This window comes from Hemitrygon akajei, chromosome 4 (assembly GCF_048418815.1).
Source record: "Hemitrygon akajei chromosome 4, sHemAka1.3, whole genome shotgun sequence".
NCBI classification, from domain to species: Eukaryota; Metazoa; Chordata; class Chondrichthyes; order Myliobatiformes; family Dasyatidae; genus Hemitrygon; species Hemitrygon akajei.
This window is the reverse complement of record NC_133127.1, coordinates 137,743,989-137,771,756: the sequence shown is the minus strand read 5'-3', so window position 1 is coordinate 137,771,756 and position 27,768 is coordinate 137,743,989. Positions and strand designations below refer to the sequence as shown.

The window sequence follows — 27,768 nt, the reverse complement described above, 5'->3', positions numbered from 1 at the left end:
TCACTTGACATCATACCTAGCAACACAGAAGATAGCTATTATTGAATGTCAGTCATTTAAAACCCAGAACTTTGCAGAACAAGCTCCTTGGAACAATATTGTAGGCTCCACCAATAGTTAATATGTCAAAATCATGATGGGGAAGATGTTTGTCAATGATTGTGCAGTGGTCAGCTCAATATGCAAATCCAGTAGTGAGGAAATTTGTGCCGTGTGTAGCAAAATCTGGACAACCTTCAAACTTGCCCTAATGTAATACAAGTACGGGGCCATCACCAAAGAATCAAATCTCTGATAGTTAATTGAAGTTTCATTTTTTATTACCGTACTAATCTGCCAAGAACGTTGTTAAATATCTACTGCATGTCCCTATAGAGAATATTTATAGACACTAATATTTTCACATTTTTTCAAAATATTTGTATCAACCAGATACGACTTGCCTTGTCAAAAATTCACAACCCAAGAGCAGCCCTTGAGCAAACATACTGAGATCACTAGACTAAAGAACACGTTTGTACAGAAGATTGCCAATGTTAAGAGAATTATTTTTAACGTAAAAGGTCCACCGTAAATTACTTTCCTCTGCACACCCTGCAGTCAGTATCACCCAAACCTTGTCTCGTTTTTTGATTTTAAAAAAAGGTGATTAAAAAGGGATTCCTTACAAATAGATACAAAAATGAAAATTATTGCTATCTGTAACTACTGATGATAAATACCTTATGTGGTTTCTATTATTTCCTTGAAAAAGACAAAGCTTGAGATCATTACAAATGAGCACAAATATAAAATTCTGACACAGAGCCTTTCTAATATTGTAAAAGATTGAGATGCCATGACAGCTTACCTATAACAGCTTAATTCTTTTATTAAATAATGCAGAGTTGTTACATCCATGCACAGGATCTTTTGTAATCAAGATGATGTAACTTGGACCTAGCTGGTAACAAAATTTCAGTGAAAGCTGCTCTTTATTTGAAAATCCACCAATTTTCTCCTACATACAATTTTTCTTTTAAACAAAATATATTCTGCAAAGACAATGCAGCAAAATTTTGCTAAGTTCATGTACTGAATTGCCTTAAGCTCAAACTACCCTTCACACCACTAATGTGGACAGAATTTATGTTATATACAATGAAGCACCGATCAACAGTGCTTTACTGTGTTACTTTTCAAAAAAAAAATCTACACAGAAACTATTCTCTCATATCCAACTATGTGTAAACAAATCTTCTCAGAACCAGTGAAGACACCATGTGTGGACATTTAAACAAATTTTTCTAGTGTTCTGAGATCTCCAAATGATTTGGAGTCCATTGGAGGTAGAGGATATTTGTGAACTGAAGGCAATTCCTTACATTCTAGGAAAGGCAGCATCAAACTTGGATGTAAAATAATGATAAACTGAGCATGGAGTAATAAAAATGGCCTTCCCATTTATGCTAATGCCAAAATACAAATGTCGAGCTTTGCATGTCAATAACTGTTCCCTCGCAAACTCCTAGGCACAGAATTAACTACATTGATTAATACATTATTCATTCTAAATTCCATATAAACTGAAGATTTTGGTTCTGGCTACAAATAATTGTACTAGGAATAAGTAAACTGATTTGTAGAATAATTAGTGCTTCATCTTTCAATTAACTGTATTTTTCATTCAAACATGTTTTCATCCAATTGATGAATCATGCACATCTATATTAATCCTCACGGGAAGCATCTGATGCAATTTTGTTACTTAATCTGACAGTCATAAATAAATATAGTACACAAGGAATGTCTACTGCAAAACTTGAATAAAGTGTAAAATTATGAATTAATAATTTTAGCATGATTGTGAAAAAAATTAACAGAAGTTTACATAATTTACTGCTGCTTTTCAAAGAATACCTCACCAATTCCTGATAATTTACATTCCAGCAGTTGTTTCATATAGTTGTAGATCCTACGTGTTCTTCAAGCCACCATTTCTAAATTAAGAGGTTTGACTCAACAATGGAACAAAATGTTGTACTGTGGAGCATAATCGGTTGCACCAATTAAAATCCTGATTAAATCAGTCATCACTCCAACAAAAGCCTTTCCCTCTGCTGTTGAAGTTTGTCCATCAACATTTGCTTTCTAGAAAATGTCCCATCTTGATCATTCTGCCTTGTTTTAACTTCCTTACTGAGGTCATCTTTATGGAAGATAGTTTCACAACAGCGAATATTTTGCATGAAGAATAAAAATTTGCTGCTTAGCACTCATCTTCTCAGAATCTATCCATTTGATACCACTACATAAATTGCATCTGAAAACAAAACAAAATGAAAAACAGCACGTTATTTTCAGCTAAAAATTACTGGGCAAACTCACTCCTGCCATTCAGAAATTGTTTTATTCTTTAATTAAAAAGTACAGTGCAGTTCACCCTAAAAGTATATCTCACAAAATAATTTTCTTCCATTACAGTTTAGTTGAACTTCAAATGATTTTGATTCAATTATCAACACTGATGAGTTTTTTGACCTTCTGAAACTCAGAAGAATGGAAGCAACTATAATATACTCCACATAAGATTACAAGCAAGATCAAACAGATTTTGTTTTAAAATACAATGTCTGACCAGAATACATGGTCATACTGATTATCCAAAACTGCAGTAATAAACTGAGTAATAATATTATTACTATAAAAGTATTTGACATTATGTGTACTTGAAAATCCTTTGCATCATTTTGTGAAGTACATTTCAAACTTTATCAGGTGACAGGAAATTAACTTCTATAGTGGAAAATTAAACACAGACGCATGTTTAAACTGGGTAACAGGACCCACTTCTGTTGAAGTGGTTGCCGAGGTAAGAACTCCATGATAAAAACATTACATGCTAATTTGTACATGCACTATTCACAAAAGTAAATCAACATTATACATGGCGACAAAGCACAACTGCACCAAACTACACCACAATATCCATGCAATAACATTACTAGCAAAATAATTAAATATTTCAGCAAACTTTAACAGCAATGCTAATGTAGCAGCTTCGTTGATAGTTTTAGAAACAATTCTGTTCACTGCTGAATGTAGTATACAGAAGCATACATATCACGCCATGAATACCTTGTCTGTTTTACAAGAAGTCCTTGAGAGAGAGCTCTGCAAATGGATCCTTTCCAGGAGCTCTAGGAGGACTTTGACTAGAAGGACTTGAGGCTGTAGATAACTAGTTCAGAAAGTGAAGAATGTGGAAGCAGAAAATGTGAAGAAAAGAACAAGGAAATCAGTGACAGCAATGCCAAAACCCACTGACATTTTAGGAATGACAGCAAGATTTTTCAAGGAATCAATTTTTGTGCCAGCATACTTAGTTTAAAAAAAGATTACGGTTAAAATTAAGGTTTTAGCAGAGTTAACTTCTCAACAAAATCATCACCATAAGGTGATGACATAGAAGTGGCAAGCTTTTGTTAATCAAAATACTATTGCAATACACAATTCAAAATGTTATTTCCTGATAAAACTTGTATGACAGATTCTTACAACTTAGCATCTGAATGCATGAAATATATATTTGAAGTGTTTTCTCATATTTAATGTACATTATTTACTTTTAAAAAAGATTAAGAGAGTATCTATAAAAGATACTAAAATCGGAAAAATCATCCGATTAATACCATGGCTTTCCTTACATGGAGGGATAAAAGGGAAAGATGAAATTTAAACAGGTAGACTGCAGAGACATCTGTTGCCCATCTTTCTGAATGATAAATGCTACAGTTTGTCAAAAAGGAACAAAATCAAAAGTAGGAAAGTAATGTGGAACATTCCCAGTCAGTAAGTGATCATCTTTTCACAGGTAATAAAATCTACTTTGTTTAATGAAGGGAACAGAAAACTGGAACTTGCACAGCATCTTCAATAGGTCCTCAAATAAAACCTGTAGTTTCAAAGAAGTGTATGGAAACAAAATCAGCAAAAGACTAATTAATAGGCATCAGTAAAGGGAAGGGAGACAGTCTCAGCAATCAATGGACTGCAAAGCTGTTAAAATAGGCTACATCTCAGAGGAGAAAGTGAGCAGTTATTGCGATTGAGAAAACAGAATGTAAAAGAACAGATAGTAGAGAGGTGGAATCAGTAGCAAATGAATGGAATCTATGTTGGAAGCCAGAATTATAGCTCTGGTCTACTAATTGTTTAGTTGCAGGGTGGGAAGTGCTGCAGATGAAAGTGGCTGTTCTAAATTAGCTCATTCTCCCATTCTACTATCTCCCTCTATTTTCAACATGGGACAAGGGAAGATAAATAATCATATATTAACTAGGAATGGAAATAAGAAAAATTGTTGAAAGCAAAGTACTGTAGATACTGGAAATCTGAAAGTTAAAAATCAGGATGGAGGCTCACTGTACTCAAACACTGACTTTTTTCATTCATAGATGCTACCTGTCCTGCTGAGTATCCTCAACATTGTTTATTTTTATTATAGATATGCTACTCATTTAAAGACCATGTAGTGGTTAAAATGGTTATACTGAAATGAAACCTTCAGCTGATTCCTTCTCAGAATTGAAGAAAATATTTTAAAGTATTTAATTTGTTCTTGGCATATTTAGCAGACTAGACAATATATTGAACAATACAAACACTTAATGGCATATGAAGAGAAATAATTCTATGAATTATTTGATAATTTATTAATTCACATAGTCCTTTCAGGTGAGGCAACACTTCACTTGTGAGTCTGCTGTGGTAATCTATTGCATCTGGTGGTTCTCCCGGTTGTCACTCACTTCAACACTCCTTCACATTCCCATTCGGATATGTCCATACATGGCCTCCTCTACTGCCATGATGAGGCCAAACTTCAGTTGGAAGAACAACATTTCATATAGCGTCTGGGTAGTCTCCAGCCCCTTGGTATGAACATTGAATTCTCCAACTTCCGGTAATTCCCTCCCTTTCCCTTCCCCCATCCCACCTTCACTCCGTCTCCTCTTCTAAATGCCTATCATCTCTCATGACTCTGCCTTCTTCTACTACCCATAGTGCTTTCCCCCTTAGATTCCTTCTTCACCTCTCCTGCCTATCCCCTCCCTGCTTCCCGTCCCCCACCCCTTGATCTTTCCTCTGACTGGTTTTCCACCCTTCCCCCACCTTCTTTATAGGGCCCCTGCCCCCTCCTTCTTTAGTCCTGATGAAGGGTCTCGACCTGAAACATTGACTGCTTCTTTCAACAGATGCTGCCTGACCTGCTGAGTTCATCCAGCTTTTTTGTACAGCTTGGTGCAATCCTATTTCTTGGGAGGTTTGGGGAAAAAAGCTTATACCTGTAACTACTGGTGTTACATCTTCCATACATGAGGACTCTCAATGGGTCATTATCAATCCCTTGAATAAATATTTTGACATGTGTTTTTATACCTTTAACCTACCAATTCAAATTTTGGCTATGCACCATCACCCAGGAGATTCTACACTCTATACTGTATTTCATGAACATATGACAATAAACTCAAAAAGTGTATATTGTCACTAAACCATGTTGCATTACTTCAAATCTCTAGCAAAATTGTTGGAAGAATCTGCAGCTCAGCAACAACTATGCAATTGATAAAAGACCACCTAATACAATGAAAATTGTTTATGGTAATAACAATTCAAATCTCATCATCCTGGTTAAAATATAATTCAATTTTTAAACAAAATTTCATCAATTGCTATTAAAATCACAGAATGTGGACTTATTTCTGTAAATCTCAATAACTGCTTTATTTGAAATAACAACAATTCATGGTCTAGCTAAGGTTTTGAATAAATTTATCCTCACACTACTATGCTTTATCACTTTCAACAAAGCTGAAGTGTCTCCATACAGTTATAACATTCCTGCATGGATCTGTGTGGGATTTTACCTCAATGTAAGCCAAAGCATATCACAATTTCCAATCATATTATGGTATTGGTACATAGCCTTGTAATTCAAATTCATGAAAGCATGGTGCTAATCCGTAGGAGAGAAACAAGTAGCCCACTCAGGTAATAGCAAATAATTTCAACACTGAAATATACACACTGTCTGCCTACCCAAAGTGGCAAGTGTTCGTATTTGAACAAATTACATGGAACAATTTGGGAATTTGAGTGAGGGGGCTGAAAGTCTTATTCAGATAGTGCCTACAGCAAGCACAGCAAACTATTAACTTGCATCCAGTGATCACAGGGTAGGCTGTTGTTAATGGTGTGGCATTATAATTGCTTCATTATCCATCTATCAATAGTGCAGTTAGTCGTAATTTGATATGTTACCAGAGTGTCAGTATCAATTCTAGTTAGAATGACCCACATTGCACCTCTTCAAAAATAGGAGAATGTCAATTTATAGAAGGCCTTCTTCTATATTAGGTATTTCAACTCTAATTCGGAGATACATTCAACAGGCAGTGGAAGCAGAAGCCCCAGCAGCCACTGTCATAAGCTGAGCACAACTTCTTCAGCGATCTATCACAACTGAGCATTGCCTGTGACTCCATCTTCAAATGCCTTATCCTACCATTACTGGATGTTGTTCTGCTCAATTCATTATACCCCATCATTTGCCTACCAGCATTTTATCATACAGGTCCCATTACTAATAACTATCTTCAAATTCCATGTACATTACACTTGTGTACATTGCTCCAACTTTGGGGGTGTGAATTTCAGGAAAACATTACTTGAAAAATCCCCAGTTTTATAAACTGCTTTTTATTCCACAAGACAAAAAGTAGGCCACTTTGCAACCAGAAAACAGTAAGAAATAACCTGTAGTTCAAATAACCCCAATGCAAAGTGTGGAAGACAAAGTTTGAAACCTATATCCTTAACTATTGTGCATGACATAAAGGTCTATTCTGTAGAGATGCAGCAGGAATGTACAGTACACACCAAAGATAGCTTTTCTCTATTTAAATATCAAAGAATTCAAACTTAGAAAAGCCAGATTGAAATATTATCAACAATGAAAACTCAGTCACTTGATTCCTCATGCTCAGCCATCAGCTCAGCTACTGATATTCATTGTTATTGAAAGGTATGGAACTGAGATGTATCATGAGGGTTACAGATACTCAGCATCCAGGGCAAAAGATAGGATAATCCATTCAGAAAGGCATCTATAAAATTGTTTACCACAGAAATCTCATGCTGGTTAGAGGACTATGCACAATGAAATGCTTAATGCATCCATCAGAAAGCCCATGCTCAATGTGTAGAACCATTGAGGAATCCAGCACTTAAGTGGCTCTGCACAAGTCCCAGTGCTTGGCCCATCTTTCCAGGAGAGAAGTTGTCATCAACACGATGGTCGATGTTGCATAGTTTCAATCAGTAACTATCAACAGAGGGATGCCAGACAAGGCTAGCTTGATCTTAGTGAAAATGCCCTTTACAATGTGCAATCGCCTGACATGTAAACCTCTGAGTTGAGCACGAAAATTAATCTCCAAGTACCTTACAAAGATAAAGCCTCCACTCAAACATCTGTCTTGCACTCTATCCTCTTTACAGTTTGTTCCGCTCTGCATGCCCTGTGATCGTACAATAGGTCAAATTTTACTGTAAGGGAATACTGACTCATAAATGCAAGTAGGAGCAACTGATTTGTGCAGGACTGAAAGCACAGCCAGATTCATTAGCACTTACTCTGAGAAATATGCAATTTAAGACTTCTATAGAATACTGTAGAATAAATTCAACCCAAGTAATGATAAGAGACAGCAGAATGCAAATGCTGTAATCTGAAAAAAAGCTGCAGCAGGACCTCAGCAGAGCAAGCAGCAGCTGTAAAAGCAAAGGGAAGTTGAGGTCTGGGGTCAAGGCTCTTCTAAAACATCAACAGTTCCTTTCCCTCCACAGTTGCTGCTTGATCAATGAATTCCTTGAATGGTCTGATAATTGATCCTCGCTCCAGATTACAGCATCTGCAATCTTTCCTCTCCACGAAACAAATTCCATTCTTGTCAATGGAAGACTGCGAAATTTAACATTGGCCAAAAAATAGAAACTCTGCAAAACACAATTCAAGATCATTACCAGGTCACATCTTTTACCAAAAACAAAGCAGAGACTTTGTATAATTAGAATTTAAATGCAACTGTCAGACTCCACTAATCTGTCAGTTAATAAAGGCCATGCACACTCAGTACCCTCTTTAGATAGATAGATACTTTATTTTTCTCCACATAAAATTACAATGTCACAGTCATATTACAAGTGCACAGGTATAAATATTAGAAGAGAAGTGGAAAGAATAAAAAAAGTTACCACAAACAATCTTAACTGGAGGGTATCATCACTTCCCCAGCCTCATTATAGAGTCTAATGACTGAGGGTAATGAGCAGCACCATTTGCTTAGTTTATTACTAAAAGTGCTCCTCTGTTCAACTAAGGTGGCGTGCAGAGGGTGAGAAACATTGCCTAGAATTGCCACGATTTTCCGTAGGGTTCTTTGTTCTACCATAGCCTCCAGTGTGTCCAGTTTGACTCCGATAAACACAGCCAGCCTTACTAATCAGCCTGTTGGCAGCCTGTGGTGATGCCATTGCCCCAGTATACCACTGCATAGAAGATTGTACTGGCGACAACAGACTGGTAGAACATGTGAAGGAGAGACCTACATACTCCAAAGGACTTCAACCTCCTCAGGAAGCAGAGGCGACTCTGTACACAGCCTTTATGTTGGTGCTTCAGTCATCCAGGTACATGTAGGTCCTCACCATCAATGCAACAGGGATACAGGTAGAACTCAGTGTGATCCTCTGCTGCTATAGCCATCCACGTCAAGGTTCGACATGTTGTGTATTCAAAGATGCACCCACAGAACTGCTGCTCACCGGATTTGTTTTTCACACCATTCTTTGTACATCTAGAGATTATTGTGCTCAAAAATCTCTGGGAATCAGTAATTTCAGAGATGCTCAAACCACACTGTCTGCCACAAACAATCATTCTACAGCCAAAGTCACACAGATCACATTTCTTTCTCATTCTGATGTCTGGTCTGAACAACAATTGAAACTTTTGACCACATCTGCCTGCTCTAATGGATGGTATTGCTGCCAATAATTGGGTGATTTGATATTTTTATTAATAATCAGGTGTACAGTGAATCTACTAAAGTGGCCAAGTGCTCAATTGCTGGTGTATAATAAAGTTGACAGCAGTTGGGGGCAATAGAAATGCCTAGCTGGGAGGCGGGGGGGGGGGGGGGGTGACAACCCCAAGATTTCTACTGCCAAATGTACTCATAACAGTACACTAATAGGTCCTTCAGACTGTGCCTGAGCTGACACGATGCCAATAAAACTAGTCCCTTATGCCTGCACCATATCCATCTATTTCTGCATATTTGTGTTTCTATTTAAAAGTTTCTAAATGTCACCATTAGACCTGTTTCCACCATTACCCCAGGCAATCTATCCCAGGCATTTATCATCCTCTGTGTAAATAAACGTGTCTTGCACATCACCCTTAAACTTTTCACGCTTGCCTTTTGTATGTCCTATGCCCTCTAGGATTTGACATTCATACCCTGGGAAAAGATTCTGCCTTTTTACCCCATCTATCTGTTACAGCTTGCAACTCCAAAACATAAAATTAATTTGAGAAAAAGAGAGGAGCCCAAGAAGTGAGAGGCTAACTTGTTGTTTACTTTAAGCACTATACACATACTATGCTAAATACTATACTATACAATACTTTATGAAATTTGTTTGTACATACAACCTGTAATTATTTAGACAAAGAATACTTAATCAAATATATTTGCAATATTACATTAAATACACATTTTATAAACTTCTATGAAGTCTCCCCTCAATCTCTGACAATATCATAATACTCATTTGACTATTCTTGAAATTCACTTTTGCTACACTCACAACTGCACTGTGCCACTCATCCTTGAAAAAGACTGTACAAGTCTTTGATGTATTTAGGGTGCTAGACAAAGGGAAATAAAGGAAAAGAGGTTACAAATAAAATTAAATATGCTTAACATTTCTCCAAGACGTTGTTTGAAAAGATAAGTGATGGTTATGCAGCACATTAATACCCTGGTTCATTGCTAAAAAAAAAGTTACAGATTTCCCGTCAGGTATTTCACAGGAAAAGTAGGAGGCAGAACTTAGCACCACCATTGCTGTTTAACACATTTGACAGGCATCTGGAAAGATCCATTACATAGTAAAGCATTACTCAAGGGGGTCAAAGAAAATCAGAAAGAGAATAAACATTTTTAATTCTGTAGCTGAAGAACAACAACCAGGAATATGTCTAAAAATGTTTATTTTTAAAAAAAGAGGAACACAAGCAGAAAACTATCAGCCCTGCCCAAAAATACCCAGTTTTACCCATCTTCACATCAACAATCACTGCCTTATCAGTGATATAATCAGTCATGATTTGAAGTGACAAAATTTTATTCTAAATCTGGGAAATATGACAGCCACGTCATGTTAATCATGAAAAATCAATACATGTGACCCCCACATTAAAGTTATTCAGGTAACAGAAATTCACTTTTACAGAATTTATAAATAATTACCCCAACAATGAGACATGGTATAAAATTTATTCTTATGGAACTCATGAAAGAATAAAAAGAATTTCCCACTTCAGATTTCTTGATGGATGCACAGATTATGCAGCTTTACATTACAGAAAGTAATATTTGGAGTTTTCTAGGAATCAAACGCTGACCGCCCCCCCCCCCCCCCCCATAATGTGCGAGTTTCCCATAGGTGATATTAGCAGTTCCTTGTTCATCCATAGTGTGCACTGCTGCATTTTTTCCAGTAACAGAACCAGTAGACAAAATCCTGAACATATTACATTATGTTCACTGAGTTGTACATACAAGTTCCAAGATATAGGCAGTCCCCGGGTTACGAACGAGTTCCGTTTCTGAGTCCGTCTTTAAGTCGGATTTGTACGTAATTCGGAACAGGTACATTCGGTATTATTTAGCGTCAGTTAGTCAAACGTTTGTCTTAGTATATATTTCATGTTTCTATGCATATAAAACACAAGTAATAACTGTAGCTTTCATAGGGGCAGGACCTTTCACATGCTCCATTATTCTCACTTTATCCTTTACCTGTATCCTTTAAAATTGTTCCGATTGTTGACAGACTGTAGCCTAACGCTTTTCCAATGACTGATGGCGTTTCACCTCTTTCCAATCGCTTTATTATTTCCACTTCATTTTCAATCGCAATCGTTTTCCGTCAACGGAAAAGAAAACTGCAGATTCAGCAGCAGCCGCGGGTCCTCTGCTGCCCCGGGTCCCCGGGTCTGTTGTGGGAATAACTGAGACATGGCTTCAAGCGGACAGGGTCTGGGAAATGAATATTCAAGGATATACATCTTATCGAAAGGACAGACTGACTGGCAGAGGGGGTGGGGTGGCTCTGTTGGTGAGGAATGATATTCAGTCCCTTGCGAGGGGGGACATAGAATCTGGGGATGTAGAGTCAGTATGGATAGAACTGAGAAATTCTAAGGGTAGAAAGACCCTAATGGGAGTTATCTACAGGCTCCCAAACAGCAGTCTGGATGTAGGGTGTAAGTTGAATGAAGAGTTAAAATTGGCATGTCGCAAAGGTAGTGATACAGCTGTCATGGGGGATTTCAACATGCAGGTAGACTGGGAGAATCAGAATGGTACTGGACCCCAAGAAAGGGAGTTTGTGGAGTGCCTCCGAGATGGATTCTTAGAACAGCTTGTACTGGAGTCTACCAGGGAGAAGGCAATTCTAGATTTAGTGTTGTGCAATGAACCGGATTTGATCAGGGACCTCGAGGTAAAGGAATCATTAGGAGATAGTGACCATAGTATGATATGTTTTAGCCTACAATTTGAGAAGGAGAAGGGAAAATCAGATGTGTCAGTATTACAGTTGAACAAAGGGAACTATGGAGCTATGAGGGAGGAGCTGGCCAAAGTTCAATGGAATAATACCCTAGCAGGGAAGGCAGTGGAACAAAAATGGCAGGTATTTCTGGGAATAATGCAGAAGGTGCAGGATCGGTTCATTCCAAAGAGGAAGAAAGATCCTAAGGGGAGTAAGGGGCGGCCGTGGCTGATGAGGGAAGTAAAGGGCAGTATAAAAATAAAAGATAAGTAGTATAACATAGCAAATATGAGCGGGAAACCGAAGGACTGGGAAGCTTTTAAAGAGCAACAAAAAAGGCAATACGCCAAGAAAAAATGAGGTACAAAGGTAAACTAGCCAAGAATATAAAGGAGGATAGTAAAAGCTTCTTTAGGTACGTGAATAGCAAAAAAATTGTAAAATTGGGCCATTGAAGACAGAAACGGGTGAATTTATTATGGGGAACAAGGAAATGGCAGAAGAGTTGAACAGGTACTTTGGATCTGTCTTCACGAGGGAAGACACAAACAATCTCCCAGATGTAATAGTGGCCAAAGAAACTAGGGTAAAGGATGAACTGAAGGAAATTTATATTAGGCAAGAAACAGTGTTGGATAGACTGTCGAGTCTGAAGGCTGATAAGTCTCCGGGACCTGATGGTCTGCATCCCAGGGTACTTAAAGAGGAGGCTCTAGAAATCGTGGACGCATTGGTAATCATTTTCCAATGTTCTATAGATTCAGGAACAGTTCCTGCTGATTGGAGGGTGACTAATGTTGTCCCATTTTTCAAGAAAAGAGGGAGAGAGAAAACAGGGAATTATAGACCGGTTAGCCTGACATCAGTGGTGGGAAAGATGCTGGAGTCAAATATAAAAGAGGAGATTACGACACATTTGGATAGCAGTAGAAGGATCAGTCCGAGTCAGCATGGATTTATGCTTGACTAATCTTCTGGAGTTTTTTGAGGATGTAACTATGAAAATGGACAAGGGAGAGCCAGTGGATGTAGTGTACCTGGACTTCCAGAAAGCTTTTGATAAAGTCCCACATAGGAGATTAGTGGGCAAAATTAGGGCACATGGTATTGGGGGCAGAGTAGTGCAGGGAGTGCAGTGTAGGTTCACAAGGTTAATTCCCGGAATAGCAGGACTGTCATATATTGAAAGATTGGAGCAACTGGGCTTGTATACACTGGAATTTAGAAGGATGAGAGGGGATCTGATTGAAACATATAAGATTATTAAGGGATTGGACACACTGGAGGCAGGAAGCATGTTCCCGCTGATGGGTGAGTCCAGAACTAGAGGCCACAGTTTAAGAATATGGGGTAGGCCATTTAGAACAGAGATGCGGAAAAACTTTTTCACCCAGAGAGTGGTGGATATGTGGAATGCTCTGCCCCAGAAGGCAGTGGAGGCCAAGTCTCTGGATGCATTCAAGAGAGAGTTAGATAGAGCTCTTATAGATAGCAGGGTCAAAGGATATGGGGAGAGGGCAGGAACGGGGTACTGATTGTGTATGATCAGCCATGATCACAGTGAATGGCAGTGCTGGCTAGAAGGGCCGAATGGCCTACTCCTGCACCTACTGTCTATTGTCTATTAAAGTCCACCCGCACTGAGACAGGTTAAATGAAACAAGTGGGGGCGGTGCTGACAGGAAAGGTGAGGGGGTGGGGGTCAGGGTGAATCTTGCTAAAAAATATTTAAGCCAAATACAAAGTTACACACTCAACACAGTGTTAATGGCAACAACTTAAAATGGCGGACTGCATCGTGATCAGACTTAAAATGGCGGACGGCGTTCTCCTTCCTCCATTTGTAAGCACAAGTTGTTCGTAAGTCAGACATTCGTAACTCGGGGACGGCCTGTATACAGTAGTGACTCCATAATCTAACTCAATATGGAATCTAATTCTTTCAATTATTTATTTAAAGTATTCCCCGGATGTTATATCAGACCTTCTACCCTAATCACATATTTATGGTCATTTTGTTTTGAAAGATCAAATCCCTCTCTGTGAAATATATCCAAATTTAGTGGCAATTTTTACTTCCTGATTTACTATCTTAAGTTTCTTTGGTCAAACAGTCAGTTCAAACCTGTTTGACAACACTGAATTCCTTTAGCTGATGCAAGGAATCAAATGACATTAGGATAATAGAAATCTCTGCCACAAGCCTCGACATCGCTGGAAATTTTCTTCAGAGTAAAAGAGAGCTATTAATTTTTTGAACAAAATAAAAAATCCAGAGATGATTATCTAAAAATATTGTCATATGCAATCTCCAGAATATTTTTTTCAGTATTAATTACCTTCCAGTTTTCTCTTTATAAAAGTAGTCCAGGTACTTATGTATTCTACCCTACCCTGCAGCGTCACTAACAGCAAAGCTTCCATCACAAATTCTCAGCTTGCATGTTGAGTGCAGATTTATGATAAGCAGTAGAAGAGAATGGAATGAAAGAAATCAAAGATCGAGGGACGACTGCGCAACCGTGTGGATGTCATCAAGTTAGACCCGCACGAAGAGTTTAAAAGAGGACAGATTTTTCTTAAGCGGTTTGATCAAGATCGCCTGCGCAAGTGCGTGGACATCAACGAGTTAGACCGGCGCGAAGTTTAAAAGGAGAGAGCTTTACAGAGCAGGCAGGGGAGTAGAGGGCAACAGAGTAGGAAGGCTTTGGTTCAACCGAGCTTCCATGATAATGGGTTGAGTCCAGCTAGGTGAAGCATAGAAACAAGAAGTATGTCTGTGAGGCCAGTGTTCTGTAGTGGCTGTCAGATGTGGGAAGTCTGGGAGACTCACAGCTTCCCTGAAGGCCACATGCGCATCGAGCTGTAGCTCCTTAGGGACCGGGTTAGGGAACTGGAGCTGCAACTTGATGACCTTCGTCTGGTCAGGGAAAGTGAGGTGGTGATGGAGAGGAGCTATAGGCAAGTAATCACACCGAGGACTCGAAAGACAGATTAGTGGGTAACAGTCAGGAGAGGGAAGGGCAAGAGGCAGATACTAGAGAGTACCCCTGTGGCTGTACCCCTTAACAATAAGTACTCCTGTTTGAGTACTGTTGGGGGGGGGGGAGAGAAACGACCTACCTGGGGGAAGCAACAGTGGCCGCGCCTCTGGCACAGTCTGGCCCTGTGGCTCAGAAGGGTAGGGAAAGGAAGAAGACAGCAGTAACAGGGGACTCTATAGTTAGGGGGTCAGACAGGTGATTCTGGACGGCTGGTGGTGTAGTGGCATCAGGGCTGGACTTCGGGGCGAGAAGTCCTGAATTCAAATCCAGCTGGCTCTCTTGCATGCTCTCCATCCGTGCCTGGGTTGAGTGTCGAGTTACTAATTCGACCTCGTAAAAAAAAAACCTGGAGGGGGATGGGCTCCGCCAGGTTTCAGATGCCCAAGTCACATCGTACGATGAGCAATTACCAAAAAGATCAGTGCAAAAATCTTGTCATGACGGCACCCCGACGACTCCACCAGGAGTTAAGTTGCCTCCCAGGTGCCAGGGTCTGGGATGTTTCTGATCACGTCCACGATATCCTGAAGTGGGAAGATGAACAGCCAAAGGTCGTGGTACATAATTATACCAATGACATAGGTAGAAAAAGTGAGGTGGTCCTGAAAACAGACTACAGGGAGTTAGTAAGAAAGTTGAGAAACAGGATCTCAAAGGTAGTAATCTTGGAATTACTGCCTGTGCCATGCGACAGTGAGTATAGGAATAGAGTGAGGTGGAGGATAAATGCGTGGCTGAGGGATTGGAGCAGGGGGCAGTGATTCAGATTTCTGGATCACTGGGTCCTCTTTTGGGACAGGCTTGACCTGCACAAAGGGGACAGGTTGCATTTGAATCTGAGAGGGACCAATATCTTGGCAGGGAGGTTTGCTAAGGCTAATGGGGAGAGTTTAAACTAGAATTGCTGGGTGGGGGGGGGGGGGGGAGGCAGGAACTGAACTGAAGAGACAGCGGAAGAGGCTGTTGGCTCACAAATAGAGAAAGCTTGAAGACAGTGTGAGAGGGAGGATAGGCAGGTGACAGAGAAGGGATGCTCTTAAACCGATGGTTTGAGATGTGTCTATTTTAATGCAAGAAGCATCATGAACAAAGCGAATGAGCTTAGAGTGTGGATCAGTACTTCGAGCTATGATGTTGTGGCCACTACAGAGACTTGGATGGTTCAGAGGCAGGAATGGTTACTTAGAGTGCCAGGCTTTAGATGTTTCAGGAAGGACAGGGAGGGAGGCTAAAGAGGTGGAGGCGTGGCACTGCTGATGAGAGATAGTGTCACGGTTGCAGAAAAGGAGGAAATCATCAAGGGATTGTCTATGAAGTCTCTGTTGGTGGAAACTAGAAACAGGAAGGGGTCAAAAGCTCTACTGGGTATTTTCTTTTACATATATAGTAACAGGGACATCGAGAAGCGGATAGGGAGACAGATTCTGGAAAGGTGTAATAATAACAGGGTTGTCGTGGTGGGAAATTTTAATTTCCCAAATATTGATTGAGACACCCTAGAGCAAAGTGGGTTTAGATGGAGTGGAGATTGTTAGGTGTGTTCAGGAAGGTTTTCTGACACAATATGTAAATAAGCCTACAAGAAGAGAGGCTGTACTTGAACTGGTATTGGGAAATGAACCTGGTCACATGTCAGGTCTCTCACTGGGAAAGCATTTTGGAGATAGTGATTACAATTCTATCTCCTTTACCATAGCATTAGAGAGGGATAGGAACAGACAAGTTAGGAAAGTGTTTAATTGGAGTAAGGGGAAATACAAAGCTATCAGGCGGGAACTTGGGAGCATAAATTGGGAACAGATGTTCTCAGGGCAGTATATGGCAGAAATGTGGCAAATGTTCAGGGGATATTTGCATGGTGTTCTGCATAGGCACGTTCCAATGAGACAGGGAAAGGATGGTAGGGTATAGGAACCATGGTGTACAATGACTGTTGAAAATCTAGTCAAGAAGAAAAGGTTACAAAAAGTTCAAAAACCTAGGTAATGATAGAGATCTAGAAGATGATAAGGCTAGCAGGAAGGAGCTTAAGAATGAAATTAGGAGAGCCAGAAGGGGCCATGAGAAGGCCTTGGTAAACAGGATTAAGAAAAACCCAAAGGCATTCTACAGGTAAGAGTAAAGAGGATAAGACGTGAGAGCATAGGACCAATCAAGTGTGACAGTGGAAAAGTGTGTATGGAACCAGAGGAGATAGCAGAGATACTTAATGAATACTTTGCTTCAGTACTCACTACAGAAAAAGATCTTGGTGATTGTAGGGATGACTTATTGGATTGAAAAGCTTGAGCATATTGACATTAAGAAAGAGGATGTGCTGAAGCTTTTGGAAAGCATCAAGTTGGGTAAGTCTCCGGGATTGGATGAAACATACCCCAGGCTACTGTGGGAGGCGAGGGAGGAGACTGCTGAGCCTCTGGCAATGATCTTTGCATCATCGGGAGAGGTTCCGGAGGATTGGAAGGTTGCAGATGTTGTTTCCTTATTCAAGAAAGGGAGTAGAGATAGCCCAGGAAATTAAAGACCAGTGAGTCTGACTTCAGTGGTTGGTAAGTTGATGGAAAAGATCATGAGGATTTATGACTATTTGGAGAGGCATAATATTATTAGGAATAGTCAGCATAGCTTTTTCAAAGGCAGGCCGTGCCTTACGAGCCTGATTGAATTTGAGGATGTAACTAAACACATTGATGAAGGTAAAGCAGTAGATGTAGTGTATATGGATTTCAGCAAAGCATTTGATAAGGTATCCCATGCAAGGCTTGTTGAGAAAGTAAGGAGGCATGGGATTCAAGGGGACATTGCTTTGTGGATCCAGAATTGGCTTGCTCACAGAAGGCAAAGTTGTAGACGGGTCATATTCTGCACAGAGGTCGGTGACCAGTAGTATGCCTCAGGGATCTGTTCTGAGACCCCTTCTCTTCATGTTTTTTTTACATAAATGACCTGGATGAAGAAGTGAAAGGATGGGTTAGTAAATTTGCTGATGACACAAAGGTTGGAGGTGTTGTGGATAGTGTGGAGGGCTGTCAGAGGTCACAGCAAGACATCGACTGGATGCAAAACTGGGCTGAGAAGTGGCGGATGGAATTCAACCGAGATACGTGTGAGGTGGGTCATTTTGGTAGGTCAAATATGATGGCAGAATATAGTATTAATGGTAAGACTCTTGGCACTGCGGAGGATCAGAGGGATCTTAGGGTCTGAGTCCATAGGACACTCAAAGCTGCTACGCAGGTTGACACTGTGGTCAAGAAGGCATATGGTGCACTGGCCTTCATCAACCGTGGGATTGAGTTGAAGAGCTGAGAGGTAAAGTTACAGCTATATAGTACCCTGGTCAGGCCCCACTTGGAGTACTGTGTTCAGTTCTGGTCACCTCACTACAGGAAGGATGTGGAAACTATAGAAAGAGTGTAGAGGAGATTTACAAGGATGTTGCCTGGATTGGGGAGCATGCCTTATGAGAATAGGTTGAGTCAACTCGGCCTTCTGTCCTTGGAGCAGCAGAGGATGAGAAGTGACCTGATAGAGGTGTATAAGTTGATGAGAGGCATTGATCGTGTGGATAGTCAGAGGCTTTTTCCCAGGGCTGAAATGGCTAACACAAGAGGGCACAGTTTTAAGGTGCTTGGAAGTAGGTACAGAGGAGATGTCAGTGGCAGGTTTTTTTTTTATACACGCAGAGAGTGGGGAGTGCGTGGACTGGGCTGCCAGCGACGGTGGTGGAGGCAGATACGATAGGGTCTTTTAACAGACTCCAGGCTAGGTACATGGAACTTAGAAAAATAGAGGGCAATGGATAACCTTAGGAAATTTCTAAGCAAGTACATGCTCAGAAGAGTATTGTGGGCTGAAGGGCCTGTATTATGCTGTAGGTTTTCCATGTATGTTTCTAAATCCTGACAACAGACAATACTGTAAGAAAATACTGAAATACCACTATTGCATCTTCTGATATTAGAATGACTTGAAAAGGAATTTCTCAACCAGCTGTTGCCTCACACTTTGTTGTGGGAAAACAGAAGGTGAGGAACAGATGTTTCTGCATTTAGTTTAAGTTGGGCTTTAATGCTAGCCCACCCCCACCCAAAAAAATTTCTACTTTAACATTAGAGAGTCAGAGTCATAGAAAAGTACATCAAATGGCCCATCAGCCCATCTAGTCCATGCCTACCCATTTAAACTGCCTACTTTCGCCTGCACCTTGATCACAGCCTTCCATGCTCCTAATATCCATGTATCTATCCAAGTTTCTCTTAAACGGTGAATTTGAACTCGCATCACGGCACACTTTCACCACTATGAGAGAAGTAGTTCCTTTCATGTTCACCTTAAACATTTTACTTTTCATCCTGAACCTATGTCCTCTAGTTCGTTGCACCCAACCTCAGTGGAAAAAGCCTGCTTGCATTTATACTATCTATACCCCTCATAATTTTGTATACCTGTACCAAACTCCTCTCAATCTTCTGTATTTCACGGATGAAGTCGCAACCTATTCAATTTTTCCCTATAACTCAGGTCTTCCAGTCCTGGCAACATCCTTGTAAATTTTCTCTGTACTCTTTCAACTTTATTTACATCTTTCCTGTTGGTAGGTGACCAAAACTGCACACAGTACTCCTAATTAGGCCTCACCAACATCTTAAATAACTTCAAACATAACATTCCGTCTCCTGTACTCAGTACTTTGATTTATGAAGGTCATTGCACCAAAAGCTTTCTTTATGACCCTATCTACCTGTGACGTCACCTTCAATGAATTACACTTCTGAGTGCCCTGTCGTTCAACTCGCAAGACACCAAACCTGGTTGGTCCTACTAAAGTGCAACACCTCACACTTGCCTGCATTAAGTTCCATCTTCAACTGCTTACTTTCTGGTTTGATTTGTAGAAATAATAACCCAATTTCAATATGACCTGCAAAACAGGCAGCTGCACTTGAAGGACAGTAAAACCTGTCAATGACTAAAGCAGACAGACAATTCAGGGTAAAAGGATTTGGAATAGTTCATGGCACAATTTGGAACAGATCAGAAATTCACAACTGGAAAATTACAGATAATCACCCCACTCCCTGTACCACTCTCCAGTGCTCGGATCACCACTCTCTCATGTCCTGAAATATTCATACAAAGTTCCAACATGTGGAAGGATAGCTTTCACACATCCCACCACCAGCCCCCACAGTTTGCATTTTATAAAAGTGCCCTGTATGAAGACCGCAGATTACACAATAAATACTGGAGTATTCAAATAGCCATTGGTTATTTGCTTACATGGGAAAGCATACAGAATTATGGAACTGGATGCTCTTAAAACTCAGAATCTTACAAAATGAAAATGAAATTGAGATTGAGATTTCATCAGCTACTATTAGCAATTAACAAATTATGAAGAGTTAAGTTTTTAAAAAGTGACCCTTACAATTTGCAGCTTTGTAGCAGACTTAAAATTATCAACCCAGTCTCATAGTAAGTAAAAGCACAATGTTGCCATGTAACTATTTCCATTTCTTCCATCACTGATAAATTCAAAGTACAGTGTTACAACATTCTAAACAGGATATTGTCAAATAAATTCTTTACAATAGTTTGGCATTTGTAGCATGTCAATACTAAGTAAATAGTCAAATAGATCAGTTTGCTTGAAGGATTATTTTATATACATAAAACTAAAATACCTGGGCACCAGGTACAGAGCTGAAGGGGTTAGATGGTCTCATGACTGGCTGAGTGTACATCATCGTTGGTTGTGTCATCAAAGGCATAGCTCCCATTGGAGGTGCCTAGAGAGGCAATGACCACACACAAAAAAAATCACAATTCAAGCAAATGGTTTCACCTTCTACACAATGATAAGGTTACTGGTGATCCCTGCATTACAGCCACTCAGGCAATGGAAATAAGCCATTACAGAATTCACAAATCACTACCTAAAAAAGTTGAGTAGGTAATAAAATTAATTCTCAAAGAATTAACATGAAAAAATAATTTTAAAAAATCAACTTGAGGTTATTGAGGCATAAGCAGATGACGCAGCTTCATGTAATTTAAAATCTTGATATGGACCACTTTCAGTGAACAAATTCCCCTGTTTTACAGGAGTTACTTGACTTAGAATATTTAAATTTTCTATTGCTTAAACTTTAATTACAAAATATACAAAATACATCCAGTATTTTAATCAGACTTAAGTTTAGAAAGTCTCACTTAAGGATTCACTCATTCAGTAAAACATCCAATGACACCCCACTGATTTTTTTCATCAAATAGGAATGCGAATCTTTGATCATGAGAAAAGCTTAACGTCTTGATTTAGACAGTAGGAATACTCTGATAATACAATTATCACTGGCCAGCACAGGTGAACAGGAGAACCACCAACATCTGAGAACCAAGTTCACACCATACCCAGTTTACAAGATACACATTGCACATGTAATGTGGACAAGTGGCAACTTGTTTTTTTGTTAAAATAGCATTTACTTCAAGTGAAATGAAGACTGTTTTAATTTTTTTTTACAAACATCTGCTCAGTATATAAAAAAGTTGTGCAATGAGGAGTGAAAGATCAGATAAAATCTTTTTAAAAAAGCCATTCTGAATACTTACCATGCCATATCCCATCACTGCTGTTGGCGTTGTGGCTGGGTAAGCCATAATGGGAGGAGCCTAGATCAGAATCACTTTATTACAAGATAGCAAGAAGATGCAACAATTTCAAATATACATTTAAAGATAATCTTCAAATCCAAGACAATATGTTCTCTAGTTATGCAGTCAAGTACACTGTAAATTGCAAAATGTACAGAAAAGATAAAGAAATTCATGTTTTACAATGGAATGCAGTCAAATATTGAACACACAGAACTGCAAACAAATCAATACATAGAAGAAAGTGAATTTTTTTAATTATTTTTCAAAATTCCACAACAGGTTTGAAATTGGAAAAAGACCCCTTAAAGCTTCATTAAAAAAGAACACAGGATTGGAATCACAAAACAGATACACAAACATAATATCTGTGCTACCGGAATGGTAGACCAGAGATCCAGTCTAATAATGTGATTGTGAGTTCAAATGTTATCAAACCACTACAACTAATGGCTGGAGGTGAGAAAACCAATACAAGCTAGAAAAACCTACTCAAACTTGCCTATGTCAATTTATCTTTCAGAGTCCATGAACATATGATAGAGTGACTGGAAACTGCAATGCAGAAAAAGTCCCATCATTATGGGAACATAAAGCATCACTGTATGGGATTTGTACTGTGGCAGATTAACAATGCCATTACTTTTCAATCAGGCTATACTTTGGGTCAATGATAGCAGCACAACTGTAGTTCAAAGCATTTCACTCCATCATTCAATTCAATCTTAAGGATTAATCCTGGCTAAATGAAGATAGAAAAACAACCATGAACTGGTACACCCAAAGAGACACCAAAGGGCTATAGACATACTTAAGGGGGGAGAGAGGAGAGAGGAGAGGGGAGAGGGGAGAGGGGAGAGGGGAGAGGGGAGAGGGGAGAGGGGAGAGGGGAGAGGGGAGAGGGGAGAGGGGAGAGGGGAGAGGGGAGAGGGGAGAGGGGAGAGGGAGAGGGGAGAGAGAGAGGGGAGAGAGAGGGGAGAGAGAGGGGAGAGAGAGGGGAGAGAGAGGGGAGAGAGAGGGGAGAGAGAGGGGAGAGAGAGGGGAGAGAGAGGGGAGAGAGAGGGGAGAGAGAGGGGAGAGAGAGGGGAGAGAGAGGGGAGAGAGAGGGGAGAGGGGAGAGAGAGGGGAGAGAGAGGGGAGAGAGAGGAGAGAGAGAGGAGAGAGAGAGGAGAGAGAGAGGGAGACAGAGACACACACACACACAAAGAGAGACACACACGAAGACAGAGACCACTCAGAACTGAAGGATCAAAATAAACGTCTCCAGGTTTGACACAACCAGTAGCAAAACAGTGAAAGTTGCAGCTAAACAGCACCAGAGACCCAGGTTTGATCCTGATCTTGGATGGTGTATGTGTAGAGATTGCATGTTTCTTGAATATCTTTGTGGGTTTCCTCTGGGTGCTCTGATTTCTGCCTGCATCAAAGAACGCAAGCTGATTTGTCAGTTAATTGCCTGCTGTAAATTGGCCTTTTTGTAGTTAGGTGACAGGAGAAATTGGGTGTGTTAATGAGCATGTGAAAGAGGTTACAGGGAAAAAAAGTTGGGGATTGGGAATGACAATGCTTATGCTGACTTGGACTCAATTTTGCCGAATAGGAAAACAAGTTTCACTTCTAGCTCCACACTCAATAATAACCAAGCCCAGTACAAAAAGAAAGCTTTTTTTTAGCCTTCCACATCCTGAACAATTTCATGAATGATCCACCTATTTCTACTCTGGAAGATCCCAACATTACAATACTAATTGTTCACTCTGCATGACATCAAGAAACAACTGAAAACATTGGATAGTTAAAAGGCCACAGGTCTCTGACAACATCCTAATTATGGTACTGAAAACTTTTGCCAGAAATAGTAGTGCTTCCAGCCGAGTTATCCTTATATACCAACAACAAACGAAGAATTGCTCAGTTATGGTTTATTTTCAATGTTCAACAAAGTATCATCGAGAGCATTATTTCTGCAAACTCTCAAGCTCAAGTTATATTAGGACCATTTGGATAAAGAGTTACTACAGCTCTCATTCAAAACAAAAGGAACCAAATGTGTGATGTAAATACTGCTCATAAAAAGTAACACAATATTTGTCAAAATGGGATCAAATAAACCTTAATCACTACTGAGACAGTCTATAAACAAATGCAACAAACTCTGGACTGGTAAGTAACAAGTAAGACTTAGACCTTAGCTAAGTGCCAGATAATAATGAATTCCAAAAGTCTTCACCTCTGCCTTTAATGTTTAATAGCACTAACATCACAGATTCTCCTTCATCTTGAATGAATACAGTCCAGAAACCTAACTGAATCAGACCTGTAGTGTGTGAATAGAATAGTTCAGAACCTCTTCACTCTATAAGCCTTTGCACCCTGTAAAACATGTAATGAAATATTCTCTTGCAACTCTAACAATGCTTAGAAGCTTATTACTATCCTGAACAAAGCAATTTACTTAACTAGCATTCCATTCATCACCTTAAATAAGTATAGCTCCTCTGCAGCCCCATTATGGCTACAATGTACAATTAAAATGAAGCTCTGCAGCAACTCGGAAATGCATCACTCATATCACCAAATAAACCTATGAACATTTATGCCTTCAAAAAAGAGGAGCAAAACCTCTTCAGCATGGTCCACTTCAGACCACACATCATTCCGAATGTTGAATGCTGCAGGAGAAATCCTGCAACTCCCAAACAACACTCCCTCATTACATGGGCTTCTGGGAGTTAAAGTAGCTGAGCAGCATCATCTCAAAGCCAATCTGGTTTGGGAAAAAAAAATGAAGTTTTAAGTAAAAAGTTTGTACTGACAATTACAAAATCCACTGTAAAATTAACTAGAATTTAAGGGATACAAAATGTATGAATTGAGTAATCATATGTATCTGTGGAAAAGCTTTAATGCCATCTCTGTCAATAATTTAAGGAGGCATTTTACTTTGAATAATTTGATAATCATCTCAGATAAAACAAATTTTTAGATTTCAATAGCCAGGCAGGTGATAGAAAGTGGTGTGGTTCATCAAGCTAAACTTTAACTATATTTCACCCTTCCTCACATATTCCAACTAAATGTTTGGGATAAGACAGCCAGGCACACATAAACACAATAACAGAAAGTCACACAGCCTTTATTTAGAGGAGCACCCAGGGGAAACCCACGCATTCCAGAGGGAGGCCGTACAGACTCCTTAGAGATGACGTTGGAATTGAACTCCAAACTCCAACGCCCTGAGATATGATAGCATTGCGCTAACCACTATATTACCGTGGCGCCCCAAGCCAACCTCAACATCATTAAGGCTGCTCCATTCCAAGCCTTTGTGCCAAATCCCCACAACCCTCAATTCCCAATCTACCTCCACTTTAAATAGTTTTAATGAACTAGCGTCAACAACTCTCTGGGTCAGACAATTGCAGAGTTTAACCAGTCTCCAAGAAACCTCAGTTTTAAATGACCAACCCTTATCCTGAAACTATGCTCCCATTGTTCGAGACTCCTCCGCTCGTGAAAACATAGCAAAATCTGTCATGTCACCTTAGCATCTTATATTTCAGTAAGATCAGCACTCAGTCTTCCAAAATTCTAAAGAAATCAGACCCAACTCATTTAAACTCACTTGATAGGACAACTGTCTTGATCATAATTAGCCTGGTGTATCCCTCTTAGAATGCTTCCAAAGTTGTTCTTACGTAAGAGACCAGAAATGTGTCCCGTACTTGCCAACACCCTGTACAAAAGTACCAAAGGGAATCTCTGATTTGTTTCATATTTTGGTTTAGAGTATCGCCTTCATTTCAGCTATTATTGTGGTGTAGTTAATGTTCTGTTTCTGCTTTTTAAAAAAAAATTGTTCTCTCTCTCCCTCTATTTTCAGACCTCCAATTCTACCTGTCCTGAGTATTTGCAGCATTCTCTTTTATTTCAGATTTCCTCCAATAGCTGTGTTCTGCATCTCAATTCCATTTCTTTAGAAAGGTCAGCTATGGTTAACAACTTTTTACTTATTATTTGGCTCAGTTAGAAATACACTGTGGAATAGACCTTTCCAGTCCTTTGAGCTGTGCCGCCAGCATCCCCCAATTTAACCCTAGCCTAATCATGGGACAACTTAAAATGGCCAATTAACCTACTAACTGAAATGTCTTTCAACTGTGGAAGGAAGCCAGAGCACCTAGAGCAAACCCACATATTCCTGTGGGACGACATACAAACTCATATACAGGAAACCAGGATTGAACACCGAATTCTGATGCCCTGAACTGTAATAAAACCACACTTGTCACCACGCTACCATGCGTGCCGATTTTCATTGCCTTTTTCAAACAGCATTAACAGTTTCATTCTTGGCTACAAAATCTTTATATTTGACCAATCACAGTCATTTCCATTGCTCACACCAACTTTCTCTCTCTTTCTGTAACCTGAAACGTAGTTATATTCTCATTTTTCCTTTCCTGGTTGGGTCAGTGACCCAAGATGTTAAATCTATTTCTCCCTTCACAGATGCTGCCTGCCCTGCTAAATATCTTCTGCTTATTTTTATTTCTGACTTCATAGTGAAGTTCCCATACCAATCTCTCATTTAAAATAAGGACTGTGCCATGTGCAAGAATAAATACTCAAGTTTCAAAACAAACTTGGGAAAAATGATTATAGTGTTGGGGAGAGGGGTGGGTGTGGCAGCACGTTAGTATAGCTGTTAGCAAAACACCTTTATAACACCAGTGACATGGCATCAATCCCTTCCTCTGCCCGTAAGGGTTTTTAAGCTCTCCCTGTGACTGCATGTGGTTTCCTCCATGAGCTGTTTCCTCCTACATTCTGATGACGTACCTGTTAACAGGTTAATCAGTAACATGGGTATAACTGGGCTCACGCTGGAAGGACATGTTATCATGCTGTAAGTCTCTAAATCTAATGTGTAGTTCTGCTTATGGTCAATACTTATAAAAGTCACATGAAACTATTCCATAAACATTTGTTATCAGCTTTAATTTACTATGAAGACTACAAAAATATTTTAACAAATCACAGGAGATTCTCCACTTTATCAGTGAGCGACATGTTTCATCTGAATATAGCTAAAAGTTAAATAGAGTCAGAAATTCTCCAAAGCAAATCATGCTTTAAACTGCACAATTTTAAATTTTAGGCATATCAGGCATAGGTGGTGTATGCTTCAGAAATTAACCATTAACATTTTGTCAAACCACTGCCAAAGAAGATAATTAAAAGAAAGTAGTGAATTCATGCATTACAGGCTACTTTGGCAGTTTCTTCACCCAAGAAGAAGAGTTCATGAAGCCACAGACTTGCCCACCACATCTGACTAGGAGAACAAAGAAAAAGGTGTTTGTGCGGGGGTGAGGGAAGGTTCCATATATCAATTTATATGGAAGTTTTCTTGAATAAATTTGAATTTGCTTTCATGCTGTCATCAGAGTGATATTTAGAGGACAGACTTAGGCAATGGCAGCAGCAAGTTTCAAACAAGTTTCCAGCGGGTGAAAAATGTAACAGCTGCAAGTAGTTTTCAGATCAGTAGCGAATGACAACAGCATGCCAGCTTTTAAAGTAAAACAATTTCACTTACGTATTGAGGGAAATGCATGCCATTCTGCTTTTCAAAGGAAACAATTGCATAAACCATCAAATATTTAGTCAGACTGCACTCTTACAATTAGTTTATACATTGCTCATGTTAAAGATAAAAAATAAGTTAGTCATTAACTATACTTAATTTTAAACTACTTGATCATTCTTAAAAAAGTCACACACACATCCTCACTTTTTCCACTTTATAAAATGTTATTGCATCTATCTAATTCCAAGGTTTTGTTGATACCTCTAAGCAGTATTTGTCAAATGACCAAGGAAATGTCTGACTGATTCCTTTGTTCGATTGCTGCCCAGTCACAAAAAAACTTTTACGTAGGCAACATAAAAGCCAAGAAATTTCAGTAGCCTTAAATCTATCAGATTTTAACAATCTAAAACTATGCAGAATATTACAATACCTATCAAGGTATTGGGTTGGTGAGTTACTTTAACCAAGTACGAAGAATCCAAGTGCTTACTAAGTTGTGGAACATCAGGAGCCTGCCTGTATAGGTAAACAACTCATCCATGAATGACTGATCTCCAGTTCTCAAGGGAAGTTTTC

General features: G+C 39.5%; 1 protein-coding gene across 32 annotated transcripts in view; it reads right to left on the bottom strand.

Annotated features, from left to right (window-relative positions):
- Positions 1–846: 846 nt before the first annotated feature.
- The window catches only part of picalma (phosphatidylinositol binding clathrin assembly protein a), a 138,801-nt gene continuing 111,879 nt past the window's right edge, over positions 847–27,768 (bottom strand). For 12 of the 32 annotated variants that reach the window (XM_073043379.1, XM_073043383.1, XM_073043386.1 and 9 more), the window contains 5 exons: positions 27,199–27,225; positions 21,555–21,614; positions 20,624–20,728; positions 3,118–3,220; positions 847–2,302 (listed from right to left, as the gene is read on the bottom strand). In XM_073043379.1, coding sequence (XP_072899480.1) covers positions 3,128–3,220; positions 20,624–20,728; positions 21,555–21,614; positions 27,199–27,225 — 285 coding nt within the window. In that variant the 3' untranslated portion in view covers positions 847–2,302; positions 3,118–3,127. Of the gene's footprint in view, positions 2,303–3,117; positions 3,221–11,135; positions 11,376–20,623; positions 20,729–21,554; positions 21,615–27,198; positions 27,226–27,768 lie in introns of those variants that run through there. The other 20 variants (XM_073043388.1, XM_073043389.1, XM_073043392.1 and 17 more) reach the window with 6 other exon arrangements.